Raw genomic sequence first — 26275 nt, 5'->3', positions numbered from 1 at the left:
TGATTTATTTTGAAGCAAGCTTGTAAATCCTTATAAGTTCAAAGAAGGTAGAGATTTTAGTTCTCTGCTGCATTTCCAGGGTTTAGTAGTGTACTTAGCATTGGGCAAATATTTTAAGATATTTGCAGTGAATGTTGAAGGACAGAGTGATGGCAAAGAAAAAAAAAGCCACAAGTGGGGAAAAAAAAAAAAAAGGCCAGAAATGGCTCCATTGCTGCAGGACTAAAAGGCAAAATCAGGACCTCCTTGGGTTCATTAGAACCTTTGTCTCTTCAGATTTTCAGATTTAGGGTGAACTAAGTAAGATTTTGACTACTTTGGTAACAATATTTTAGCAGAGGGAAAAATATCCACATGTTCATTCACATGCAGTTTCAAATTTATTCAAAATAGTTCTAGTTTCATGGTGCTTAACTTGTCTAAGGCTGCACAGCCATGTGACCTTTAGAATATTTTTCACATTATGCAGCGCTTACTCTCCTCATTTTAAGTTATTCCGATTTTTAACAGCTCACAAATTGGCGAACCAAATCACTGCATGTTGCTTCAGTTCTGTCTTGCCAAAGAAGAAAAATCTGCTGCTTTGGATGCATGTCAACAGTTGGAAATTCAGGCCATAACATTTTAAATCTCAGATGTTCTCCACTACGTCCACCTCACATAAATCAGTAAGAACATGGATAGCCACATGTTTGGGAGGCCAGTTCACTAACGATGAAGACACGATGGCCCATGGGATGCAGCGGCAAATTTAAGTGGATTCTGTAGCAGTGGGTGTTATAATCTGAGAGTATGGTGTGGTCCTTAGCCAAGGCACAAACAAACAAGTGCAGTTGGCAAGCAGAAAGCAGGTTCACTATTAAACAATTAATTGAGGTACAAAGCTAACATTCATCTTCATTTGACGGGAAAAAAATAAGACAAACTGTAATACATGGTTTCTGTCTCCTTGGAAAAGGAAATCACCCTCAATTTTCCCTAGTCTTTTGAATGTATATCTGAACTCACGGAACAAACCTCCAGTCGGCTGGCAAGGCTGGAGAGAAGCAATGAGGTGCAGTTAAGCTCTGGGATCTTCAGGGTTTCTTTCAGGAAATGCAAATCTCTAAAGAATAGAATCCTATACACACATTGGGAAATACCTAATATCTGGTTTCTGATTTTTTTAACACATATAATTATCACTTGCATAATGAGCAAAATGCATACCTGAGATCCCTGAGGTCTTCCTATTAAGTCAAAGGGTTCTTATCTAGAATATCACATAGACTTTCTCCCTCTTCAATAACAGATCTCCATGTACACTGTGTGCAAGGCTAAGGAGAAAGCTATTGTACTTTTGTATTAGTGGGAACTGGCCAGGTTCCCCAGCAGAAACAAATGAACCCATGAATCTCAGTGACTGAAAACAACAAAAGCGTGTTTCTAGCTCATGTTACACATCCATTGTGTGTTGGCTGGGAGCGCCGCTCAGCATGGCCTGCAAGGACCCAGGCCAATGGAGCACCCACCACCTGGAGCTTGCAGATCACAGTGGGGCAGACGGAGAGCACAGTAAATCATGTGCTGACAATTAAAGAGGGGATGTGTGTCACTTCTGCTCACATTTCACCACAGAAGTTACAGGAGCACACGTACACCCCAGATGGGGAAATGCAATCCTATCACAAGGCGAGGAGGAGAACCAAAAATATTCAGGGGCCAGTACTAATGATGCTATGGTTTCTGTTCCCTTCTCACCTTCACTTACTCACAACCATTTCTCCATTTCAGAATATTTCTCTGAGGCCTTCTGAATGGCAGAGCACACTCTTCTAGGTACCATATGTGATACAAAGATGAACCAGACAGAAAAGCCTGTCTTTCGGGGGATTAGTATCTATTAAAGGAGAGAAGACAGACAAATAAATGGAATACAAACGGGAAGCGTCAAATGCCAGGAAAAAGAAGCGTACAAGTTCGATGAGAGTTTAAACAAAAAAAGTTTTATCCACAGGCAGTCTCAGTCTGAGGAAATGACATCTGAGAAGGGCTCTGCTGAACAAGTAAGGACTGGACATGAGGATGTCCAGGCAGTGGGAGCCACATGATCCGGGGCAGGAAAGCAGGGCAGGGCAGTGCATGTGCAAAGAATGGCAAAAGGTTCAGGGGAGGGCAAGGGGGCAGGGGAGTGGTGAGGGGAGGGGGAGGCGGGAAGAGGGGGGAAGAGCAGGGGAGGAAGAGGAAGAAGTCTCTTTGACCAGAGTGGTTTCTGAAAAAATGAAACTGCCTTACGTGACATGTTTTGCATAGAAAGACATAGGGACAGGGTAGGACTGGTGCGACCGTCCACACAGGAAGTAACGGGGGCTAATAGACAGCAGGGGCTTCTCAGGTGCCACTATCGGTAAGGACCCCACCTGCCAATGCAGGAGACATAAGAGACGTGGGCTTGGTCCCCGGGTCAGGAAGATCCCCTGGAGGAGGGCATGGCAACCCACTCCAGTATTCTTGCCTGGAGAATCCCGTGGACAGAAGAGCCTGGCAGGCTACAGTCCAAAAGGTCACAAAGAGTCAGACAGGACCGAAGCGACTTAGCACACGTGCATGCACGCATAGCAGATCCATCGCAATGGAGAGAAAGGAACATCTCCACTCCAGAACCGAATACAGCACAAGAACACTCAGCTTTCCCATCTCCCTTTCATCTGACCCAGAAAATATAACTCACCTTCCTCTATCTGCCAGAACCTGAAGGGACTGGTTATTTGAGGCTTAGATCTAATCAAACTGAAAAGGTCAGATAGGGAGACCCATCTCGATTGAGAGACTGGCTTCTGGCCATGTCACCCAACTAAGAGAGCATTCCATTCATAATTAAGTGGAGCTAACTCCCAAAGGATAGTTTCTCTATTTGTCCTGAGTTTATTTCCTATCTCCAAGGATATTTCTGAAGCTACTCCTTAAGGGCTGGCTGCAGGGCTTAATTTATGTCTGTTTGTCCTGGAGCCTTAATTCCTCCTCTCATGCAGATTTAACTTGAGAACTTTGGCCTTTCAAAGTGGCCCATCCAGGTAAGCTCCGCCATGGCTGATCCAGGTTGGCCAGCCCTGGGCCTCTGACTATCATAAGACTCCTCGGCTTATATTATACAGAGCTTTAAGGTCTGTCACGTGCACCAAATCTGCTTATTTTTGCTACTCCCACGATTCTATACAGACTAAAATCTGCCTGCCATCTGAAACGTCCTCTTAATCCTGACCAACTCCATCACTGGGGGAACCCTCTGTGCTGTTATTCCTCCCAGTCCAAAGGACACAAAGCTTGCACTGTTACCCCCAGAGACATGAGCACAGACAGGAGAGCCCTCAGGGTTCCCTGGGATCCTTGGAAAAGCCATCCCCGTGCTAGGATGATCTGGGACTTGGCTCTCAGGGTGGAAGATGTCACACTGTGTACTCTGACTCTCCCACTAAGAATTCTCATGAAGTCAAAGCCAGGAAGAACAACCCTGCTGACGATGCCAAGATCTGAAATAGTCAGAGATAAGGATTAGGCTATTTCCCAGGAATCCCTGGACTTTAGAATACACACACACATGACTCATCAATCCTGGATGTCTCCTTTATATCACACTCCCCTATAGAATTTACTATGCACTGTTAGCCTTCCCAATTGATTGCGGAGTAGAATTTTTTGTCATTTTTCTCCAGCGTTCAGATTTAATTTTATATACATTGCTGGCTCATAATATACTTTAGGATTTGATCAATATTTAATGATTATTTATATAGAGCCAACACCATGCTATGTGCTACAGAATAATTAAGCCTTTTACAAGGAGAAAAAAGAAGGAAAAAACTAACTACACTCAGCCTCTTAGGATTTTGGGCAAAATACAATTGCAGTCAACAAACTGAAATATCAGCGTGACTATGCCTAAACCTGTATTTTACCTGTATTTCCAGAGTGAGGTATTGTGCAAGTGACATCTGAGATGTACCTTGAAGAAGAGAACTTCCAGAAGAGCAAGGAGTCAGGTGAATATTGCAGGTGGAAAGACTGACACAGAAACAGGAAAGGACTGTGTATAGGATCTGGAGAATAATGGGAAGTCCAGTTTGGCTTTGTTAAGGGACAGAGCAAAAAAAAAAAAAAAAAAGCAACGGGAAAAGTATTTTGAGACAAGTAGAGATAGGAGCCTTTAAAAGCCCAGACGAAGAATCTGTGTAAATGCAGAAGGTAAATGGGGGCTAATGGTGACTTCTGAACAGGCAAATGGCATCATCAAAATTAAGCTTTAAGACCATCCTCTTCGATCTCAAGCTCAACCCCTTCATCCTTGGTAACTAGACTTCATTTACACCAGCTAGTTTCTGTTCCTCTAGGGACTTTGCACTGATGTCTCCTCTACATGGACCTCACCCCACCCTAGACCTCCAGGTAGCCAGCTCCTTATTCAGATCTCTGCTCAACTGCTCCCTACTTAATGAGGCTCCCTAACTAGCTTATCTAAAGGAGTCCTCCCATCCTCAGGCACTTTAGACTCTACTAACGTATTCTGCTTTCCAATAGCAACTTATCATTTGAAATTATTTTATGTCATAACTGCCTCATAGGGTGACTCCTTCCACTAAATATAAGCTCCATGTGAGCAGCTGCTGCTGCTAAGTCACGTGAGTCGTGTCCGACTCTGTGCGACCCCATAGACGGCAGCCCACCAGGCTACCATCCCTGGGATTCTCCAGGCAACAATACTGGAGTGGGTTGCCATTTCCTTCTCCAGTGCATGAAAGTGAAAAGTGAAAGTGAAGTCACTCAGCCATGTCTGACTCTTCGTGACCCCATGGACTGTAGCCTACCAGGCTCCTCCATCCATGGGATTTCTCAGGCAAAAGTACTGGAGTGGGGTGCCATTGCCTTCTCCCATGTGAGCAGACATCTTACTAAAGACAGATACAGTAGGACTAAATCTATTAAAATGGCTGTTAAGCAATAGGTACTCAACAACTATTTTCTAGCAGCTTTACTGTAAAATTCAAATACCATACATTTATCAAAGTATACTATTCAATGATTTTTAGTACAGTTACACAGCTGTGTAAAAATCACCACATCCAGTTTTAGAACATTTTCATCACCACCAAAAGAAACCCCATACCCATTAGTAGTCCCCCAGACCCCCCACCAATTCCTCACTGCTCCAGTCCTAGGTGACCACTAATCTACTTTCTTTCTCAGTAGATTTGTCTACTCTGGACATTTCATATAAACAGAATCCTACATGCATGCCCTTTTGTGACTGGCTCTTTTCACTTAGCCAGGAAGAATGTTTTCAAGGTTCATCCACGTTGTAGCTATATTAGTGCTTAGTCACTCAGTCATATCAGACTCCTTGCTAATCCATGGACTGGAGTCCACCAGGCTTCTCTGTCCATGGGGTTTCCCAGGCAAGAATACTGGAGTGGACTGCCATTTCCAACTCCAGGGGATCTTCCAGATCCAGGGGTCGAACTTGCATCTCCTGTGTCTCCTACATTGCAGGTGGATTCTTTACCCAATGAGCCAACAGGGAAGCTGAATTAGTACTTCATACATTTTTATTGCAGAATATTCCATGTAAGGAAACACTATATTTTGTTTGTCCATTCATCAGTTGATAGACATTTAGGTTGTTTTCATTTTTCTGGCTCCAGCGAATAATGCTGCCATGGACTTTTGTCTACAAGTTTTTGTGTGAACAAATGTTTCATTTCTCCTGAATGCATACTTAGGGGTGGAACTGTTGGATCATATGGTACTTCTACTAATACATTTAACCTTTTAAAGAAGTGCCAGATTGTCTTCCTACAGTGGTTGTAACACTTTGCATTTCCACCAATAGCATATGAGAGTTCCATATTTTCCACATCCTTGCCAACACTTGTGATTATCTGTCTTTCTGATTATAGTAGTCCAATTGAGTATGATGTGAATTAGTATCTCATTGTGGTTTTGATTTGCATTTCCCTAATGACTAATGATGTTGAGCATCTTCTCATGTGCTTATTGGAGACGTGTCTATTCAGATCCTTTGTGCCCATTTTTAACTGGCTATTTTAACTGGCTATTTTAACTGGTTATTTGTCTTTTAATATTGAGTGTAGGTGTTCCTTATATATTCTGGATACAAGTCTCTCATCAGATGTGATTTGCAAATATTTTCTCCCATTCTGTGGGTTGCCTTTTGACATTCTTGATGGTATCCTTCAATAACTATTTTTAAAATAAAACAATGAATAAAACTAATCCTTTAAGACAGGAAAAAACAAAAAACAAACAAACAAAAAACCTGTGACCAGTTCATAAGTATGTGGAAAATTTGTGGCAGGGCAGGACCTAGAGGAGAATTCAAGTCACCTGTTTTCATCCCTGAGTTTTGTTTACTGATTCTCAGCATTGTCCAACCAGCCCAGAAGCAATAACATCACCCTATCATGAGTCAAACAATGCAGCATTTGGTAAACTGGCTCATGAGCACCAAACAAGTGGAAAGATTCCCCAAGGTTAAAAAAATAAAGAAAAAAGGTTTTGCTGGGAACTAGGCTATAATAAATCTTAAATGGCCTACAATTTAGTTTTCTCTTGAAAAACTGAAATTGATGAATGGGTTCCACACACATACAGGGGGGAGAAAAAAAACAAAACAAAACATTAGTTAAATGCACCTAGAATAGGCCCAGGATGAGTAAGTGGCAAACTTCTAAACTTGTAGTTACGGATATACACTTACAAGATTAAAGGTCCTGAAACTGTCTTCCCCGCCTGCACTGCATTCAAACTTGTGAGCACTGCCCAGTTTTATTATGGTTGAGAAACTTCAACTAGTGAAAACAAGGTGCAAGCCTGGGAACATTGATATGGAGAGAACTGGTCTATTTTTACAGCTGCAAGAGCTTCTCAGAGTAGAAAAATATCAGGCCTTAAGTACTTACTACAAAAATATCAGCCCTTAAGTACTCGTGGAAAATATACATGAGATATACATTTGTGTGTGTGCACACAAATACATGCACACTGGGAAAGGCAGCAGGGAGGGACTTGTTTTTAATAAATCTTAACCAGTTTCCATGATGGCAGGGTATCCACAGAGTAATTTGCCCAGGACAGAAGTGACCCCTTAGATAATGCACAGACAGGGCTTCCCAGGAGGCTCAGCAGTAAAGAATCCGCCTGCCAATGCAAAAGCCACAGGAGACATGGGTTGTTCAACCGCTGGGTTAGGAATATCTCCTGGAGGAGGAAATGGCAACCCACTCAGGTATTCTTGCTGGGATAATCCCATGGACAGAGGAGACTCATGGGCTATAGTCCTTGGGGTCACAGAGTTGGACACAACTGAGCATGCACGCATAATGCACAGAACATTCAACTTGAAACTTCATGCTTCTTGTATGATGCTAACCCTAACCTAACAATCAGACTCACATAAAAATGCAAACAAGATTAATCTAATATTGTAGAGCACAATCTAAAAATATTATACATTATACAGAGAGCAAATTATAAATAAGTTTAAAAACACATTTCAAAATATATCCATATTCTTATAAGGCAGTAAAGTTAAACTAAGAATACATAAAAGATACATAGCTTCATTAGACTATATAATTACATAAAGGGCAGAATACATGATGTGAATAAATTATAGGTATAATTATTATAATGGAAAGTAGTCTACATGACAACTAAAAGGTAGAGGCAAACATAAAATGTGACATTGTATAAAACATTTTAAAATCACCCTTAAATATTATTCTTGGCTTCACATTCTGTTTACAACCTTCCCTCCATATTCAGTGCTCAACACAATCTTCAGTTTTTAAATCAAATATGGGAAGGTTCATTTGAGAGTTGAAAGTAATCGCTCATGTGTCTGTCTTTATCCCTTAAGTTGACAGAGGACCTGCAGTGCAAATAGTAATGCACAGATGTGTAAAGTAGAGATAATACCTAAATTTACCAAAGGAGAACTGAAGTATGGGGCAGACTTCATGTTTATCTGCCTAGTGGGTACACCAGCACAAAATACTTGGAAACCTTATCTTAACCAAGCTGATAACACTGCTAATATCATAGTCTCATAGTTTCCTGATTCCATCCAATTCACCGGCCTTCACCTGTTCTCTATCTGGTCATCCCACCTTGGACCTTAACTTTATGCAGAATAGCTCTAATCTATACAAACAAAATTACCCTCTGGGATGGCTTCCATCTTTCCACTTCTATTCCTCTAACCAAGCTGGTTTTCCATTTTCATTTTGAACTATAGCCTTTATAACTGCCCCGCCTTTATAACTGCCCTATTCCTTTGGTTCACCAGTCCTATTTTGGCCCCACCACTCTTCTCAAAACCTGGACACTGTGGTCTATCATTTCAAAGATGGAATCCTTGGCATTCAAGAACCATTCATCCCCATCGCCCCCAGCTTCCCCAGTCTCTTGTTCCTTTCTTTCTCACCCTGACACATTCTAACTCCCTGTTTTGCCCTTATCTAATCTCAGGTTCTTGAGTATTAGTGACAAAAGCACAAAACAATGGAGACTGGTTCATTTTCTCACTCTTTCTGTTAACCACTACTTACTGAGCAATAACTACATAAAAGCAGCTACTGCCATCGCTATTTGGCACCTCTTCTCACTGGCATTGGTCATTATCTCTTATCAGAATTTCCTAACAATGCTCCCAAAGACTGAAGCACTGGGCCACTAATTTCACCCAGTTCCCCCTCTCTCTGCCGGTGGCCTTCACCTCTGAACTGATAATGAGATCCAGGCCATTGTCTACATGCGCTCACTTCCTTTCCTCCCCAACATAAACTGCCTAAATCTCCATTCACCCTCATTCCTCTTTAGTCTCCAGGCACCCATGTTCCTCTTCCTTTCCAAATCCATTCCTCTCCAGGTACACCCATTATGCTGGCCGCCCCAAGTGCCCACTGTGCTTCTCCCATGCCAGCCACTGTGCTCGGTGCTGGGGACACAAATAGGAATGAGGCACAGCCCGGCTTTCCCAGCTAGTGGAAGAACAGACATGCAATTACACACCCACACACAAAAACACACATTTAATCAGGCTGACCATATCATTTCTCTGCCAAACTCAGATATGTTTGAAAGTGAAGGGGATATTAAAAAAAAATACTGAATTCAGGTGAACTGATTTACTGCAGGCATAAACCAGGGCTCTCCCTTGCAAAATATGGTTATCAGTTCAGTTCAGTCACTCAGTTGTATCCAACTCTTTGCGAACCCATGGACTGCAGCATGCCAGGCTTCCCTGTCCTTCACCAACTCCCAGAGCTTACTCAAACTCATGTCCCTCGAGTTGGTGATGCCATCCGACCATCTCATCCTCTGTCATTCCCTTCTCTTCCCGCCTCATTCTTTCTCAGCATCAGGGTCTTTTCGAATGAGTCAGTCCTTTAAATCAGGTGGTCAAAGTATTGGAGCTTCAGCTTCAGCATCAGTCCTTCCAATGAACATTCAGGACTGGTTTCCTTAGGACGGACTGGTGTACGGTCACACTAATTGCAACTTAGTATGGTACCTTCAATTATACAGCCATTAAAGTGTGTCTAAAAGTATTCAGTAACATTGGAAAAGCCTCACAATATAATGGTAAGTATATAAAAACTGAGCGTAACTTGGCTTAAAAAAACAAGATAAAACAATTGAGATTCACTGGGTATGTAATATGTGCCAGGCACCATTCTATCTACTTTTAACTAATCCTCACAACAATTCCAGGAGGGAAATACTATTAGACCTTTTTCACACATGAAGATAGTAGGACAGATGGGTGCTTCTTTAAGCATCTTTAAGATGCTTGCCTAGGGTGCCCCCGCTAGGAAGTGGCAGTATTAGGATTCAAACCCTTTTAGTTCTATACCTATGATCCTAAATACACCAGGACATTGATGAGAAAGAGATGAAGGGAGATAACGTAGGAGGGCAGGCAGATGTGCAATGAAACTTCCCCTCACTACTCAGTCAAGCATTGGTGTTGAGAACACAGCACCATGTCTCGGCTCTCATCACCTAGATTGTCTCTAGCGTAACCCTCTGTGGCTTTATGACTGCGTCTTCAGGGCCTCCCCACCCTCTTCATCTACTCCCTATATCCCTTGCCTTCTACATGGTGACATTCCTTCGGGTTGTATTCTCAGCCCTCCTATCTTGTTTGTTTCACATCTTAGCATCCTGCGTCCTTTCACAGCTTTACTTATACTGAGATGGCTGAGCGGCAGCGCTCACTTCTTTCCTGCCCTAAATTCTCTCCTGGCTACTGTACATTTCCATCTGCCTGACTCTCTACAGCTGGACCTCCCATGTTGTTCCCCAAAATGCTCCTGCACGCGGTCCTCATCCCACAGATGACCCCCACGTTCCTGGTCCCAAGCTATAAACCCTTTTCTCTTCATCTTCTCGCTCTTTCTCATTGTTCACTTCCACTGGATTACTGAGCCATACTGAATCCACCTGTACTAGAGCTTCTGAATCTATTCTTTAAGTTGTCACAAGTTTTGTGTTTATAACAATAACTTTGCCCAACACAATACCCTCTCTGCCTCCTCCAGTTCATTATGCACACAGCTACCAGCGAACTCCCCACCACGCAGGGCTAAACGATACCGCGCTGCCTGAGACTCCATCAGTACTTGTCTTCCTTACGAGTGGTTATGGATAAAAACATCCTAGGTCCCTGAGAGCAGAGAGTATATTATGGATTACATGGTAGATTCTGATGTGTTTTGAATCAATAGGTTGTTGCCTCCTTCTCAGGGATGTTCAATGTAACTCTTTATCTTCCTTGATCATGTTGAAACTCCCTAACCTAGGCATTTAAGGCTTTATATAATCTGATTTGTAGTGGGTATTTTTCTTGTCCTACATCTCCTTTCCTTTATTCTAGTAGTGGCATCCTCTCTTCTTTTAGGAAACCGTCCTTCCTCAGTTGGTAGGGCGCCCACCCAATATCAACATCTCCCTCACTTCAAGGGTGGACAAGTGACCCAAGCTAACTCACCAAAACACCACCACCCCCACAAACAAAGTGACTGGCCTGAAAATAGGGACATGAAAATGAGGAAGAACTGAAATCTTTTTCAGGGGTTAATTTCAAGACTGGGTAAGAGAGGTATTAAGAATCAAAAGAGCTCTACTGCTCATGGAAAGGGCCTGATTGAAAATGAAGCAAATACAGGGAAACAGATAAGAATCTGATGTTAGTACTACCTCTGACTTTTCAGCTGGATAGACCCACAATCACTTTTCTGAAGCTTGAATCTATATGTGTTTCAGAAATTCATAATTCTTCAGATGAGAAAAGTACAGTGGAGTGTAATATACACTCTATGTGGATCAAGGACAACAGCCTCAAAATCAAACTCAGTAATAGATTTCTGCAATCAAACACAGTAATGTCATACTTGAGGCCAGTTTAGGTCAGGGTAGGTTTTTGCCATGAAGAAAGTACAGATAAGATGAGGTTTGGTTGCAAAAAGTTTCAGCTTCTGCCTTCAGAACTGCATATAAAGGCATGTGGATCTGTTTAAACCAACAGATTCCCTGTTCCCTTATCTGCCTGTTTATTGGTTTTATTTGAGCAGTATGAGTTGGGTTTTTGACACATGTACTCAAAAGAGTCCCATCTGTATTCTTTATGGGCCTCTCTATATTTCAGTTTTATTTCCCACTACTCTCCTACACATAACTCATAGTTGAGTCAAACTTAAAAGACTGTTTGATTGTCTATATAAAAATAAAAAATCATGCAACCTCCACATCGCATATGCCTTATAAACCAAAGCTGTTCAACCAAGAGATGGGGAGCCTTGGCTGCTTGATGCTCTGGTCAGCTGTCCCAGCCCTACACCACCCTCCAAGGCTCTCAGGGGAAATGTGAGACTTTCCATGCAAAATGCTGGGCTGGATGAAGCACAACCCGGAAACAAGATTGCCGAGAGAAGTATCAATAATCTCAGATATGCAGATGACACCACCATTATGACAGAAAGTGAAGAAGAATTAAGAGCCTCTTGATGAAACTGAGAGAGGAGAGTGAAAACGCTGGCTAAAAACTCAACATTCAAAAAATGAATATCATAGCATATGGTCCCATCACTTCACGGCAAATAGATGGGGAAACAATGGAAACAGTGAGAGACTTTATTTTCTTGGGCTCCAAAATCACTGCAGATGGTGACTGCAGTCATGAAATTAAAAGACACTTGCTCCTTGGAAGAAAAGCTATGACAAACCTAGACAGTGTATTAAAAAGCAGAGACTTTGCCAACAAAGGCCCATCTAGTCAAAGCTGTAGTTTTTCCAGTAGTCATGTATGGATGTGAGAATTGTATCACAAAGAAGGCTGAGTGCTGAAGAATTGATGCTTTTGAACTGCAGTGTTGGAGAATACTCTTGAGAGTCCCTGGACTGCAAGGAGATCAAACCAGTCAATCCTAAAGGAAATCAATCCTGAATATTTATTGGAAGGACTGATGCTGAAGCTCCAATACTTTGGTCACCTGTTGCGAAGAGCCAACCCTGATGCTGGGAAAGATTGAAGGCAGGACGAGAAGGGGATGACAGAGGATGAGATGGTTGGATGGTATCACTGACTCAATGGACATGAGTTTGAGCAAGCTCTGGGAGATGGTGGAGGACAGGGAAGCCTGGCATGCTGTAGTCCATGGGGTTGCAAAAAGTTGGAGATGACTGACAGACTGAATGACAACAATGGGAGAGTCATGCCACACTGATGCCACCCCATTTCTGTTTCCAGTAGATCCCCAGGGGCAATTACAAGAAGATGGAAATTCACCAGTGCTCCACTACAGAAACTCCTAGTAACTCCTGCATTCTCTTACTTTTCCTCTGGAGCAGCCTCCATCTCCTTGGAGCCCTTATAGATCATATAATTTTTCCTATGTCTGTCTTTATTTATATGTTCATGTTTGTTCTTAGGGCACTTGATAACACAGCAATCCTGAGAGGTAGGTGGGGCAGGTGCTCAGGTCCCCAACTTGAGGGTCAGGTTGATAAATAAAAGGGAAAACCCTAGAGTTTCACTCAAACCTTCTGACTTAGTTTTGTTTTCTTTCTAGTCTCTTTTTCCTCCTAGGGTTAACTCAAATGGAAGAGTTTATTGGCCTGGATAGTTCCCTCTTGACACACTTAGGTAGAGAGAGGTAATCTGTTGAGCTAGTGAGAATGTTGCATGCACAACTGCACTCTAGTCAGTTTAGTCGCTCAGTCATGTCCGACTCTCTGCAACCCTAGACTATGTGCAAATTTAATCCTGATAAAAATAAAAATTCATATATGTAGCATATTCATAACATGAGTATCTATACATGTTCATTTTTATCACCCAGGAAGCCAAAGTCGGCTTCTTTGTCATTTAATCCAACCTGAATGAGCCAAGTGATCAAATCCCGAGGCACAAAGATGTCTGCAGATACTTCAGCCTTGGGGAAAACCCAGACACTGCTTCGCATAACTTGAACCGACAACACAAATACCCCTCCCGGCCCAGGGGATGTTTCTGGGTCAGGACTCCCTCCCTTAACCAGAGAGTCAGACATGGCTGGACACTTTCCCAGCGCACTACCCTGCTTCTCTGGCTGACCTTTAAGATTAGGACCTCTGGATATAAACTCATGAAAGATAGTCATAAGGCAAATTCAACTGCCTTGGGGCTCACAAAAATGCAGTGTTTCATTTCAAATAGACCCCGAAAATCCCAATGGCCACATACAAGCCATTCCTAGCCTATGAGGTTAAAGCAACAGACCCACCATCAGCAGACCAAGCACTCTGAACTGCTTTTCTCCTGAAAGTTTCCCCCACTCATGAGAACTATGCATGTGAGGGTGGCTAGCAGAGGTCAGAGCTAAGGTTATTGGGTGTGGAAATCAGAGCCGAGGTTCTTGCCTGGTGCAAAGCCAGATGCATCACACAGGGATCAATCTGGGGCTCCCACATCCATTTACAAAGGCCTAAGGATTTAACTAGGGGAGCACAGTGCACTCCCATACAACCCCCCAGACTAGCCCTGTCCCCTATTTCTGATGCCATCCATGAGCACGGGGCACTCACCCTCCACTGCTTACCAGCACTTCAAGCATCCCATGTTATTCACAGGTCAAAACTAACCAAGAAAGCGAGAGACCTTCAGGACATTGCTGAACAAGGTTCTTCCTGCTAAAGCATCCTGTCCTGCTGATTTGAAAATGGTTCTTGTCACCTTTGTCATGCAGACCACATTCAGAATTAAGTGAAATAGGAATTCATACATGATTTCTCATAATGTACCAAGGCAAGGTGCTTTATAAAATAATCGGTCTTCAGATTATTTTTTGTCCCCTTCTCCCATGTCCAGTGAGCTTATCCTACATTATTTAATGGATTACAGCAAAGATCAGCCAGGGAGGGGAACACTGCCATGGGAAATCAGCCAGAATTGTTTAGAACCCAGCGGAAAACTATTTTTAAACTATTTCAAATTGTTGGTTGAAATGGAAAACCCGTTTCCCTGTCTACAGAGCTCTGACTTAGCTTTTTTGACTCAGTCATCAAACATATTTTCCTGATCTTCAGTGTGTTGCATTTTCCCATTATAAAAATGTCTTCCTTTTATCATACCTAAATAAAGTCTGAATCTCACTTATTTCAGATTCGGATTCAACAAACCTTCCAAAGCTACTTAACTATGTGCTGAGCAGTACAGAGCCGACTCCCTCTATTATCTGATTTATTCTTTTACAGATGAAGGAATAGGCGCTCCATTAAGTTCACTGACTTTCCTGCTTTCCTAGACCTTGCATGTGGTATCTTTGGGGTTTCCAAGTCTCTGCTCTCAATGGGACTGCCAGGTAAAACATTCTCCCCAGTATTAGTCTCCGCTGGCTTTATCTTTCTGGAATCTTGCTCAAGATAAGTCACAAAGTTTTTTTTGGGGGGGGTGGGGGGTGGGGAGGGTAATCTGGTAATCTCAGTTTGGAATCAAGGATTAAAAGCACCTCACAGAAGGATAAATGCAGCTGGCGCACAGAGCCAAAACGGAGGACCTTCTCCCTGGGTTGGAATACCCAGAAGTTAGTTCCTCCAGGTTTGTAGACTGCAGCCAAACAAAGGTTCACAATTAACATCATGTTGGGTCTTATTCTTTCATGTCTTCTTTATCCTCTCACCACTCCACTGCTAGCTAAAAGCTAGGCCTCTGTTTTCCACCCCTGTGTGGGCCAACAGACAGATGTCCCTACCCTCAGCCACCCTCGCAGTTCTGATTACACTAAATATTGAGACGGCTTGGAGTTGGGTCTTGTAGGGGAAGAAATGCAGGACTTTATAGAGCTGATGTTAATGCCAAGAAAAATATGATATATAATGATATGAAAACTACTACTAGTTACAGCATCATTTTAGAGTTTCGAGGCATAACCATTCACAAAAGACAAACATTATGTGAAAACCTACCAAGATAACTGCCATCTCTAGCACCCAAGCCAAGAAAAGCTTCATTACTGTTCCCCTTCCAGGAGGTCAAGCATGTTCTTTTTGCCTATTTGCTTACTTCTCTTGTGTCAGTCTCTATATACTATCTGTCTTGAACATGACAGGCCAGGTTTTCTGTAGAAATCTCCAGGCCAGAAATTTACCTATGGTGGCTTTTAAATGCTAAGATGCTACAGAAAACATGACACCGAAACTCTGAACAGATATTCAAAACCAAATTTTTACTGTGGTACAAAGTCACTATTTTATTCACCTAAAATATTACACAGAAAAGACCTCAAAAATACTACCAGGATATTAAATGACTATAGAAACAATAAAGGCCTCAGTTCCAATCTGTGACACATGAGGTGGGACCCCAAGCCCAAATGGGTAAAAACAGGGGCACGTTCTAGAGATATTTGCAAATTAGTTACTGCCCTCAACTGAACCACAGCTGGCTTACTGATATAAAGAAAGAACAACAAAAAGATGGCCCTTACAGTGCAATGATATTGCATGTGTGAACTCAATTTACCACCTTCAAGATTTAGCCCTTTGATCTACAGAGGAAATGCTTTTCACTGTAAGAATTCTTTTTACACTGGTCAGGGCATCAGTTCAAGGAGTCCTCTGTCACCCCAGTAAGCTCTCAATTTCCTCATTGGCATTGTAAAAACCACAATAAACCACATTTGGTGTTACTTGAATGTAAATTTTCTTAGTATTACCTTTTAAATGAAAATCCACGGATCTTCACTATAAAGCCCTTTGTAAAAAGTCAGGCAAGGTTGCAGGATAATGCCATGTTTGCTTATTCAAAAATGAGTTCTGTGTCAATTTCTCCTCCCCCATTCTGACAGGTTCCAAATGTGTAAGTTCTATTTAATGAGTTTATTTTGATACAGATCTTTCCACTTTCATAATTCCTAAAGCTGCTTAGGTTCAAGAAGTCCAGGTCAGTTGGAATTAAGTATCTGTGAATTAAGCCTGGACATTTGCTTTCCGTCTACTGAGTCACTAAATCAGAATTCAGGGAAATGGGGATTTTACTTTCTTCCGCCTTCCTTTCATCCTCACAGGCAGGCGTAGGCCTGGACCAGACAGTCCTAGGTCTGATTCACACCCTTGCACTGTCTAGATAGGTGGCCTGTGTGGGTAAATTCTCCAGAATATTGGTTTCCCTGTTGCTGTAAGTGAAGTAATATCCAACAAAAATGGTTGTTCTGTGGATTATGAAGAAAGTGTATGGTCAAGAACTATTCTTCCCAATATGCCGCTTTTATGGGAGATGCCCAGTGTTAGCTGAACCTGAAAGATGCATCTGGAAAGATTATTAACATGACTACTTTTATTATTAGCCTTTCCCTTTACATTCCCCAGGTCACATGCAGCACCCCCCAACTTCAAGCTCATGTAAAAAAGATTTGAATAGACTTAATGTTTTCTTCCATAAAAAGAATACAGAAGAAGCAGGTAGAATCCTCACAGGCCATTAGAATGAAACTCTCCTGAAAATGACAAGCACTCAGACCAAAAAAATCTGGCTGGCTGTGGCTTCCTTTCCGGTGTGTGTTAGACTGGGGGATGAGAAGTACAGACCATTCCCCTTGCCTTGGTCTCAGCCCTCCACCAGACTGGTTTCTCCAGAACATGTCCACTCTCTGGCCCCTCAAACATCAGCAAGATCCCCCCACCTGACCCCCTCCCGCTCCTCCGAAGCCCCAGTGCTTCTGCTAGATGCAGTAACAGCGGCAGCTCTGCCTGCTCTGGATGCTGCCTCTCCCAGCAGCCCAGAGTACCCATGCTGGAGGACGTGTTCCTGGACATGGAGGTCCATAGCTTCAGAAACCAACAGTCTGGGCTCTCCTGCTCCAGTGGCCCCAGCCGGCATCTTCCTCTCCCCTCACCCAGGCAGAGCACGCGGGGCGCGTGAAGCCAGAGCAGTCCCAGCAGCGTGCCTGCTGTGAGGGCGCCCCTATCACCCTCGCCTCCCTCCCCCATTAGAGTCTCATCAGAGTCAGACCAGCGCCACTCCTCGGGCCAGGCCAGGGGGAGCGAGTGGGAGGGGTGTAAGGATGTGGGAGCACTTTCTGGGACCTGCTTCCACTGCCCTTTCCACCCATTTCTTGCAGGAAAGAGAGCGAGGAAGCCAAGCCCGGAGGTACCTCCAAATCTGTAGTGCTTCCAATCATTCCCATAACATCCCCCAATTCACAGTCCCCCCAGGCGGGCCATTCCGCCCAAAGCCCGCGGGACCTCACGAAAACCCCGCGCCAACGCCGCCTCCGGGTCCCGCACATAACTCCCAGAGGGAAGACCCGCTGTTTTCCAAAGCAGAACCAGGTCAGTGGTCTCGGAAGTTTGACACCTCCCACTCCGGCTCTGCATCTAGAAGCCCCCACGCTTATCCAGCTTGAGAGGGGAAGCCAGGAGGTCTCCCCACAAGTCTTCGCTCACGCCGAGTCCGGCCGCCTCCTCTCTCCCCTTTCTCGAGTCTAGCTCCAGCCCTCCACGCCTCAGGCGCCTTCACTGAGTGACCAGAGGTTCTCTCGCTCCTAAAAGAGGAAACTTCTTTTCAGGGCTGAATTCAGGTCCGAGCAGGAAAGGCTTTCCCTTCCTTGCCTCTCCCCTTATCCCGGCTCTCAGAAACCACAGGGAGCCGGCACCAGGGGCGTGCTTATCCCCCTAACCCCTAAAAGAGTCCACTGCTCCCCGACTTTCCACTGCAAGAGGTCCGGTCGGGTCTGAAACTACCAGGAGGTTATGTACACTCGTGATTCTTCCAGAGACCCTACCTGTCCCTCCTGATTTGCAAGAAACAAGTAAACAAAACACAAATCGTATCAACTTTGGAGACCGAGTGTGTGTGTGTGTGTGTGTGTGTGTGTGTAAGAGTGAGTGAGAGGAGAGAGAGAGCATCGCAGAAGAGTTAGGGCAACAGCTGCAAGAACACATCTGGAAGAGGGGGAGGGGACAGACGAGGAGGGACAAGCGCGAGGTCGTGGGGGACTCCCCCCCATTTCCCCGCCCTCGCAGCTTCAGGGCCGAGAACCCGGCCAGCCAGCGGTTACCTGTCCTATGTTGATGAATCCGTACTTGCTGGCTATGCGGTTGGCCTCCGGGAAGCCGCCGGCGATTTTGACTGCCCAGTGGTTGGTGTAGACGCGCGTCCGGCACACGGGGAGCAGGCAGCCCCCAAGGAGCGCCAGTAGGCAGAGCAGGTCCAGCCGTCCCGGGCAGCAGCAGCGGCTCCCCCAGCCCATGGCCCCGGCGCTTGGCTGCTGCTTCGATCGCTCGCTTGCTCCGCTCACTAAGCTGAGCGCACAACTTAACTTCTTCGGCCTGGGCCGCCCGAGCGCGCAGCCCCCGGCCGCCGCGGCTCGCAGCCCTGGGAGATCGGCAGGAGGCGGCGAGCCCCGGCAGGGAGCTGAGCAGCGAGCCTCGCACCCAGCCCTAGACCATCCCTGGGGCTCCGGGGACCTGTGCTCCCAGCTCTACGGCCCGCGGGGCGGTCGGCCGGCGCTCCCCGGCTCCGGCGCAGGAGGCGGCTGAGTGGGGCGGGCGCCCTCCCGCAGTTGGGTCTCGCCGGGCTCGGCTCCCGGACTCTCCGACTCGCCCTTGCTCCTCCCGGGGCCCCCGAGCGCGGCGGAGGCGGCGGTGCAGGCAGCGGCTGGGCGCCCCCTCTGCTGGCGCGGGCTCCGAGCGCTCGCTAGCTCGCTCCCCGAGCTCCCTCCGGCTCCAAGCAGCGCGCTGGGAGTGTAAGTGGCAATGGCAGCAGCGCCTGCTCTGCATAAATGACTCCCCCCGCCCCCCTCTACACCCCTCCTTTCCCACATCCCCCTCCTCCTCTCCCTCCTCCGCCCGCCCGAAAGCGGCCACGGTGAGGCGCCAACCAGGTCCTAGCGCCGCTGGGTTCTTCGGGCTGTAACCGACAGGGTCCAGAGCAGCAAAAGCGAGTCTTTCCAAATGGCCGAGAGCAGAGCTCCGGTGTGGGGGTTTTACCCTCTTCTCTCCTCTCCCTTCTGGATTCGTATTAATTTACCGCCACTTCCCGAAAGACTAAAGAGATTTACAAGCTGGTTCTGGTCAAGCGCCCCCAAGATTCATTCATCCTAGCTCTGAACCTCCTTAAACAAGTAAGTATTTAAGGAGGTCACTTGCGTGTCAATTGCCGAACAAATAGCCCGAGATTTTCACTTCGTTAATTCTTCATGCTTTTCAACAACTGTTTATTTCACAAAATCTGCTCCCGGGAGAAGCTACCACACAGGACGGTAAGGCGCATCGACTCTTGCAAAAGCCAATCTCTGGCAATTCCAAACCCTAGTGTGTTGCCTGCTGACTTTCGAAATCCGTGCTTCCAATACTAGGCAACACCACGGGAGAGTAAAATTCCAGTCGCGGAACTGGGGAAAGATGTTTCTGTGACTATTTGGTATGACAGTGGATGGAGATGTTGGGCCAAGGGAATAACTTCATTCATTCGTTCCACTGAGTCTGATGAGGACTTCTTTTTCTCCATCAAGGGAAAAGTTTTGCAGCTTTTCCAAGCACGGCCCTGTAACAGTGCTGAGTTCGATATAAACAGGACCACAGAGGAATTTCGAATGAAATAAATGTGTGGCCGCGCCGCCTTCATTACTGTATCTTGCACTGTGACCGCAGCAGGCAGGAAGAAGCTCGGATTTACCCGCTTCTGCTGAAGAACCTCCCCGCCTTTTCTGGCACAGAACGGTTTCTTGTGAAAAAAAAAAAAATATATATATATATACCCCTTATGAAATAATTTAATTGACCTTTAAAGTATTCACTATACCTCTAACCCGCCCCCCCCCCCCCACTTGCTCTCTCCTCTTCCCATCCCCCATTGTCTTTCTTACCAGGCTGTATTTGAAGGTAATTAATACATCACACCTTGGGTAATGATTCTTTTATCTGCCTAGGGCTTCACTTTTCTCCCTCCTCCCCTCAGTGGAACCAAAGCTGCAGAATCAAAACATGCAAATTTTATAAAACTCATAGTTAAATTCATAAAATTATCATTTTATGATTTTACACATCGTATAAAGTATGCCATATTAAATATTTAATCTTGAAAATAAACCCACCAAATGACTTTATTCCCACTCTATTGAAGAAGTGGAAGATCAGAAGAACTAAATCATTTGCAGAAAGGCATGTATTTTAGTTATTTACTTATTTGACTGGTTAGACACATATCTTTTCAACACCTAGAATGTGCCGGGCATTGTGCTGGATACTGGAGAAAGAGGAGGAAGGGGAAGATGGGGAGGCAACAAGGACTAGTGGATTTCAGACTCTGAATATCTCTAGAGTAAATGTGGTTTGTTGTTGTTGTTTGTAGACGGTTAAGCATAAGTACTATGCTTGGGCTTTAGAGTTTTGATATAGCCTCCTTACTGGCTAGTCCCTTTGTACATTCCCTCTTCAACCTGGAGCCTAGAAAGTTTGCAGTCTGTTAGGTCACTGTTAATTGCCAACCAGACCACCTGTATCTATTCATAAGGACATTGGATTATTCCTCTAGAAAACTGATGGGTTTCATATGGGATGGGAAGACCTCAGTCAAAATCCAATATATGCCAGTCAGCCTTTCTTTCCTTCAGAAAGGAAGGCATTTGCTGTTGGATGGGAAGGAGAGCCTGTCTGGTGCTGACCCAAAGGTGGTGGCCACTGTGGGGACTATATAAGCTACTATCAAGACTGGAGTCTGTAGCATGGGCTGTAGGTTTCTCTGGGACTCTGGCGCCATCATTGTTTAGAACAGCAAAGGCAGCCCACAAATGCTTCTCTTTGTAAGTTGGGTTGCCTCTGGGCTTCACCTTCTGAAGATAATGGGGAGCCGCCTCTGTACCAAGTCTCCTGAGGCCTGGAGGTTGTTTCCTAAGAGGGGCAAATTACTCACTGACCTTTTTTTCTCCATGTTGTGTTTCTCTTTTTCTTTCCACCAACACCCTTGCCTTCTGTGAGTGTGCCCTGCCTGGCACACACACACAGTATTCACTGCATCAGGCATGAGAGAACTGGAAAGTCAGGTAGGAAACGGGTAAACCACTTTTCTGCTTCGTAAACCAATCCCTGGGCCAGCATGTAGCTTACTCAAAGGGTATATTCTTCCATTTGGATGCATATATACTTAGAAGGGGAAAATCTAGCTCTGTTTAAAAAATAAAATAAAGACTTGGAGCCCCCATTCACCTGTCAAATCCAGCATATGAATGTAGATTCATTCATCTTGTTGTCCATGGCTTTCACGGTTATGTTCCACTGCAGTTATGTGTGTTTTCTCAGAGTAGGGTTCTCAAACCTAAATAATACTGAAGAAACCCCTCTCCTACTGGTGTACAAGCACACACTGCTTCCTGCTTTGGGGTCTACCTTAATGAACTCATTAGCTTCCTTGATTAGAGCCAGTTGGCCAGAATGAAGCTTCCAAATAAGGATCAATAGCTGCAGCAAAAAAAGAAAACCACCTTCTTTGATGACCTTCAGCTCTGCTGGTTATCCAACTCAGCCCTATTTTCAATGCCTCAGTAGCCAAAAGAACAAGGTACCGATGAAATAGTAGTGGTTACAGCACAACCAGCACTAACACTGGAAAAAAAGATGAAATCCAAGTCTTCCCCAAATGCTTCCTTTTTGTATGCTAAGAGTAGCACTCACAATCTGACCCTCCTCTCTCCCTCTGTAATGTGCCATATGGCAGGAAACTCGGCAGTTTTAAGTTCTACTCTGCCTGATACTTAGCAACATATTACTTGATAATGAGGCCCCACTAGTGTTTGGCCTCTCTGCCAAGGTCCTTCATAGCTCTTAACAGAAAAATTCAGTGAAATGCAATGAAGAGAAACCCAGCAGTTTAGTACAAGGAGAAGTGAAAAAGTACTCCATGGGACTCATCTTGAAACTCTACAAATGGGAATTATTCTGAGAGGAGTCTGCCTTCTGAGACATCTCATTTCTTCCTCTGCTACCTCTTTTGTTGGAAAATGACCTTTAAGATCTCTTCCAACCTGAGATTCTGTGAACCAATGATAAATTGGGAATGGGCAGTTTGGAGCTGCCAAGAGGAAAAACTGCCCCTAGAAATTTCACTGTCCAGTAGAGGAGTCAGTAAATTTATGGGGATTCTAATCACTTTTCTAGTCGATCAAATTCAGAATCAGCAGTGAAAATTCGTCAGATTTCATAATGATAATAATAATAAGTGGTAGTTATTACTACCATTTATTAAGAGCTAGTTATATGCCAGGCACTGAGCCAAATACATTTCAGGCCTTAATCTAATTCACAGAATATCAAAACGGAAAGAGACCTTAGGTATTGTAGACTCTAACTTTTTTATATAATAGAGAAGAAAACTGAGGCCAATCCTCTAACCTATGTGGGGAAAGAATCTGAAAAAGAACAGATAATATGAATATGTATAACTAAATCACTTTGTCGCACACCTGAGCTAACACAACATTGTAAATCAACTGTGTGTGCCTATGTGTTGCTCGGTTGCTCAGTCGTGTCTGACCCTTTGCAGTCCCAAGGACTGTAGCCTGCCAGGCTGCTCTGATCATGGAATTTTCCAGGCAAGAATACTGGAGTGTGTTTCCATTTCCTACTCCAGGGGATCTTCTTGATCTAGGAATCAAATCTGCGTCTCCTGCATTGGCAGGCAGATTCTTTATAACTGCACCACCTGGGAAGCCAGGATAATCAACTCTACTCCAATATAAAATTAAAAAAAAAATTTAAATTACACTGGCCTTTCATGTTTAAAAAACTAATTGGTGGGGGGGAGCCAAGATGGCGGAGGAATAGGACGGGGAGACCACTTTCTCCCCTACAAATTCATCGAAAGAACAATTGAACGCAGAGCAAACGTCACAAAACAACTTCTGATCGCTAGCTGAGGTCATCAGGCATCCAGAAAAGCAGCCCATTGTCTTCGAAAGGAGGTAGGACAAAATATAAAAGATAAAAAGAGAGACAAAAGAGCTAGGGACGGAGATCTGTCCCCGGAAGGGAGTCTTAATAGAGGAAGTTTCCAAACACCAGGAAACCCTCGCACTGGCGGGTCTGGGGGAAGTTTTTGAATCTCGGAGGGCAACCTAACTGGGAGGGGAAAAATAAATAAAACCCACAGATTACGTGCCTAAAAGCAACTCCCAGCAGAAAAGTACCCCAGATGCTGGCATCCGCCACCAGCAAGTGGGGGCGGAACGGAGAGGAGCGGGCGGCATTGCTTAGGATAAGGATCCGGCCTGAGTGAGCTGAGGACAATCCAAGGGAGCTTTTGTGAGTTACCAACTTAAACTGTGGGACAGCAAAAGAGAGAGAGAAAATTAACTGGCCCGAACACACTGCCGGCCGTTCACAGAACAAAGGGACCGAGCAAGTCCAGAGGAGCTAGCCGGCTGCGGACTGGCCCAGCCCCAACGGAGGCAGGAGGCAGGGGGGAGGGGAAAGGAGCAGGCTCGGCCCCAAGGACTGCACCCCCTACCACACTGCAAACAGGCCTCCAGGTTCTAACCAAAGACTTCCTGAGATTCTGGATGGTCGACATCCGCAGGGAAGGTCGCGGGGAGACACAGGGCTCAGGCACCCGACCAGCGTGGGCGGGGACTGGGGCTGGGGATGTGGAGGGGAGAAGGCGAACGCACCCAGGGAGAGTGCGCCCATCAAGCTCCTGGCTGCCTGAGCTGCTTGGGCCAGGAAGGCACAAAACGTAGGTGCAGCCGAGTCCGCGCTGGAACCGCGCGCAGCGCAGGGCACGCTCCATATAGAGCAGCCGGGAGCCTGAGCAGCGTAGATGGGGAAAGCAGCGCCCCTCCCTCCCCGCAGCGCGATGGAACTAGCAACCTGAATAAGAGACCACCTCCGCCCGCCTGTGTCAGGACGGAAATTAGGCGCTGAAGAGACCGGCAAACAGAAGCCAAATAAACAAAGGGAACCGCTTCAGAAGGGACCGGTGCAACAGATTAAAACCCCTGTAGATAACACCGACTACACCGGAAGGGGCCTGTAGATATCGAGAAGTGTAAGCTGGAACGAGGAGCTATCTGAAACTGAACCGAACCCACACTGACTGCAACAGCCCCAGAGAAATTCCTAGATGTATTTTTACTTTGTTTTAATGAAAAAAAAATTTTTTTTCTTTTCTTTTCTTTATTTTTTCTCTTTTATTTTCTCTTAAAATTCCCTATTAATCCCCCATTACTCCTTAACTTTCATTTTCATGGATTGTTATTTTTTTAATTAGGAAAAAAAATTTTTTTTTCTTTTCTTTTTTTTTCCTTTTTCTCTTATTTCCTTTTAAAGTCCTCTATTACTCCTCTACTACTCCTTAATTTTCATTTTCATTTCACTATAACCTTGCAAAAAAAAAAAGAGAAGCCCTATTTTTAAACTGAACTTCATATATATATTTCTAAAATTTTTTGTGTTTTTGTTTTTAATATTGTATTTTTAAGAGTCTAACCTCTACTATAGATTTTTAATCTTTGTTTTTCAGTATGTGATATAAATTTTGGACATTTAAGAATCCAACATTCAGTTCCCATTTTTATTCAGGAGTGTGTTGATTATTCTCTCCCAACCTTGACTCTTTGTTTTCTACCTCAGAACACCTCTATTTCCTCCTTTCCCCTTTTCTTCCCAATCCAATTCTGTGAATCTTTGTGGGTGTCTGGGCTACAGACAGCACTTTGGGAACAGAGAACTGCGTAGATCTGTCTTTCTCCTCTTGAGTCCCCCTTTTTCTCCTCCTGCTCATCTCTGTCTCCCTCCTCCCTCTCCTCTTTTTCATGTAACTCTGTGAACCTCTCTGGGTGTCCCTAATGGGGGAGAATCTTTTCACCATTAACCTAGAAGTTTTATTATCAGTGCTGTATAGTTGGAGAAGTCTTGAGACTACTGGAAGGATAAAACTGAAATCCAGAGGCAGGAGACTTAAGCCCAAAACCTGAGAACACCAGAAAACTCCTGACTACACGGAACATTAAGTAATAAGAGACCGTCCAAAAGGCTCCATACCTACAATGAAACCAACCACCACCCAAGAGCCAGTAAGTTTCAGAGCAAGACATACCATGCAAATTCTCCAGCAACAGAGGAACATAGCCCTGAGCATCAACATTCAGGCTGCCCAAAGTCACACCTAACACATAGACCCATCTCAAAACTCATTACTGGGCACTCCATTGCACTCCAGAGAGAAGAAATCTAGTTCCATGCACCAGAACACCGACACAAACTTCCCTAACCAGGAAACCTTGACAAGCCTATCGTCCAACCCCACCCACTGGGTAAAACCTCCACAATAAAAAGGAACCACAGACCTCCAGAATACAGAAAGCCCACTCCAGACACAGCAATCTAAACAAGATGAAAAGGCAGAGAAATACCCAACAGGTAAAGGAACATGAACAATGCCCACCAAGTCAAACAAAAGAGGAGGAGATAGGGAATCTACCTGAAAAAGAATTTAGAATAATGATAATAAAAATGATCCAAAATCTTGAAAACAAAATGGAGCTACAGATAAATAGCCTGGAGACAAAGATTGAGAAGATGCAAGAAATGTTTAATAAAGACCTAGAAGAAATAAAAAAGAGTCAATTAAAAATGAATAATGCAATAAATGAGATCAAAAACACTCTGGAGGGAACCAAGAGTAGAATAATGGAGACAGAAGATAGGATAAGTGAGGTAGAAGTTAAAATGGTGGAAATAAATGAAG

The 26275-nt window shown here is 44.5% G+C and overlaps 1 protein-coding gene across 9 annotated transcripts in view; it reads right to left on the bottom strand.

Moving 5' to 3' along the window:
- PCSK5 (proprotein convertase subtilisin/kexin type 5) overlaps positions 1-18937 on the bottom strand; it is a 494109-nt gene extending 475172 nt beyond the window's left edge. For 8 of the 9 annotated variants that reach the window (XR_009691159.1, XM_061132953.1, XM_061132954.1 and 5 more), the window contains exon 1: positions 18594-18937. Coding sequence is in view for 7 of the 9 variants with exons in the window: in XM_061132953.1 (XP_060988936.1) it covers positions 18594-18785 (192 nt within the window). In the remaining 2 variants the exon portion in view is untranslated. The remainder of the gene's footprint in view (positions 1-18593) is intronic. The other variant, XM_061132956.1, reaches the window with a different exon arrangement.
- Between the last annotated feature and the right edge of the window lie 7338 nt (positions 18938-26275).

The sequence above is a fragment of the Dama dama genome, chromosome 29, assembly GCF_033118175.1.
Source record: "Dama dama isolate Ldn47 chromosome 29, ASM3311817v1, whole genome shotgun sequence".
NCBI classification, from domain to species: domain Eukaryota; kingdom Metazoa; phylum Chordata; class Mammalia; order Artiodactyla; family Cervidae; genus Dama; species Dama dama.
The sequence above is the reverse complement of the archived record's forward strand: the minus strand, read 5'-3'. Positions and strand labels throughout refer to the sequence as shown.